Raw genomic sequence first — 2,096 nt, 5'->3', positions numbered from 1 at the left:
TATTTATATTTTTTATAACAATCATTCATATTTTTGTTATTAAAATTTGGTGTTTATCATACCAGTATTTCTATCACATTTTTCACAAAAATAATTCGGTGCATATTTCATGCATAAATATTTAAGCTTCTCAAATGAATAAAATGAAAATCCTGCATATGGAATCATGCCAAAAATAGTTGGCCAAAACCCCCTGTACAATGCTCGAATACCACCTTCCTGAAAGATTCAATAATATTAGTAGTGAAATAGAATATCTTAAATTCACCATTGAAGTTGAAAAAAAAATTGGAGAATATAAAATATCAATAGGTCACCAATGTATTTATAACTTATCTAACATTTCTTATCTTTTGTAGAAAACAATCAAAGTTCAACAAAACTGTTTAAACTCTGCACCCTATTTGAAGCCCATATTAACATTTCTTATAATAATAAAATAATGAAGTTAAAACACAAGCCAATACAACTTACCTTTTTAAAAATTGTGATGCCTGCATGTATAATTCCTATGTAAAGATGTTCTCCAGTAACTTGGAATGCAAGCCTGGCTCTAATAATGTCAAGTGGATATGTTAATGTAACTGCTGTAACACCAGCTGCAGATCCAGCCAGGAATTTATCTATATGGGTATGCTTTCCAAATAAGCCACCTAAATACTGGTAAAAATTAAAGATGACTTAATATGTTTATAATCCTATGGATTTCTTAAATTTTTTCAACATAAAAATGTTTCATTTGTCTCCCCTAGTTATAAGCCATATACCTTTTTTTATATCTCTATGATTTAATTAAATATGTGTATATGTATATGTATGCATCTGCATACATAATTCCAAAAGTGAATCTATATTGTTAAAATTCACCTTTAAATTATGAGTATGTCTTTATATTAATAACGGTTACTTCGCACTGTGGAACCACTTTACCCAGAACAAATAGATATTATTTTTTTAACTGTTTTACCATAAATAATTAAGGATTGGGTGGTAATTACCTTTTTATATAATTCAAATGTAGTATATTGTGTTGCAGCATAAGGAAAAATTCTGATCATTTGAGCAAAATTTCCTTTGTAAAGAGCAAAAAATCGTTCACGTTGGACAACTTCTTTCAATCCAGAAAGAACACCTAAAATGTAACAATGTACTTCATATAATTTTTGAATTTATTACTTTGAAATATTATCTTCTTCTTCTTACCTAAGTGTTTATAGTGTTTACTATGTGCTTGCAATAATATTTTTATTCTATCTAATGGAGCCACTGTTGTTTTTGAACACATTCCAGCTACTCCTATGAATTATTTGTTTATAGTAAAATATTTATTATTAAATGATCTAGCTATATTTTACATTTTTCAAAATGAATTGCTATTATTTTTTGAGGATAAACAAAATTTCCATGTATTAATATCATGTATATTGGTTTAAATATGGATAAAAATTGTAAAACAATCTATAAAACGTTGATAATAAATTACCAACACATTATTCAATTCTGTTGATGTAAATAAAAGCTGTATAGTGTTCTATAAATGCTGACAAAATATAAAAACTGTATAATAGTTAAACAAAAATATATTCTTTAAATATAAAAAAACAATTAACTTACCACCGGCAATTAAATGTTTCAACAAAACTCCATAATCCCTCTCGGATTCGACACGAAATGCCATTTTTAAACCGTTGACATAGGTTGCAAATATTGAACTGAAGTAGATCAAAGCACCTGTCACGGTAGACTACAGAACTGATACTGTTCCATCGCGTGGTTGTCGGTAATGAGGTCACCGACTTTGTCTTACTTTTCTTATTTGTGTTAAAAACACCAGATATTTAGGTTATGATATTCAGAAATTTTGTACTTTCACCATAGATGATGTCTAGAATTCGTACTTCGTCTATGTTGATAGATCTGTTCTGTATCTCGTTTCTGCTTTCACCAACATTACGATAATTAGTAAACAATATTTTCAGAATAAATATCTTCAGTTATAGGATTAAATAATTTTTATTAAATAGGAAGTATTTCTATGCTTTATAGATTTTATTACAACAAAAGAAATTTGATCAAATTTTTGAAATTATTTAATT

General features: G+C 27.4%; 1 protein-coding gene across 1 annotated transcript in view; it reads right to left on the bottom strand.

The window, feature by feature from the left end:
- LOC108572428 (graves disease carrier protein homolog) overlaps nt 1-1,739 on the bottom strand; it is a 2,235-nt gene extending 496 nt beyond the window's left edge. The window contains exons 1-5 of the mRNA XM_017934666.1: nt 1,615-1,739; nt 1,204-1,296; nt 999-1,132; nt 475-660; nt 63-219 (exon numbers count right to left, since the gene is read on the bottom strand). Of these exons, the coding sequence (XP_017790155.1) occupies nt 63-219; nt 475-660; nt 999-1,132; nt 1,204-1,296; nt 1,615-1,678 (634 nt within the window). The 5' untranslated portion in view covers nt 1,679-1,739. The remainder of the gene's footprint in view (nt 1-62; nt 220-474; nt 661-998; nt 1,133-1,203; nt 1,297-1,614) is intronic.
- Between the last annotated feature and the right edge of the window lie 357 nt (nt 1,740-2,096).

Source organism: Habropoda laboriosa, unplaced genomic scaffold (genome assembly GCF_001263275.1).
Source record: "Habropoda laboriosa isolate 0110345459 unplaced genomic scaffold, ASM126327v1 scaffold65, whole genome shotgun sequence".
Lineage (NCBI taxonomy): Eukaryota > Metazoa > Arthropoda > Insecta > Hymenoptera > Apidae > Habropoda > Habropoda laboriosa.
The sequence above is the reverse complement of the archived record's forward strand: the minus strand, read 5'-3'. Positions and strand labels throughout refer to the sequence as shown.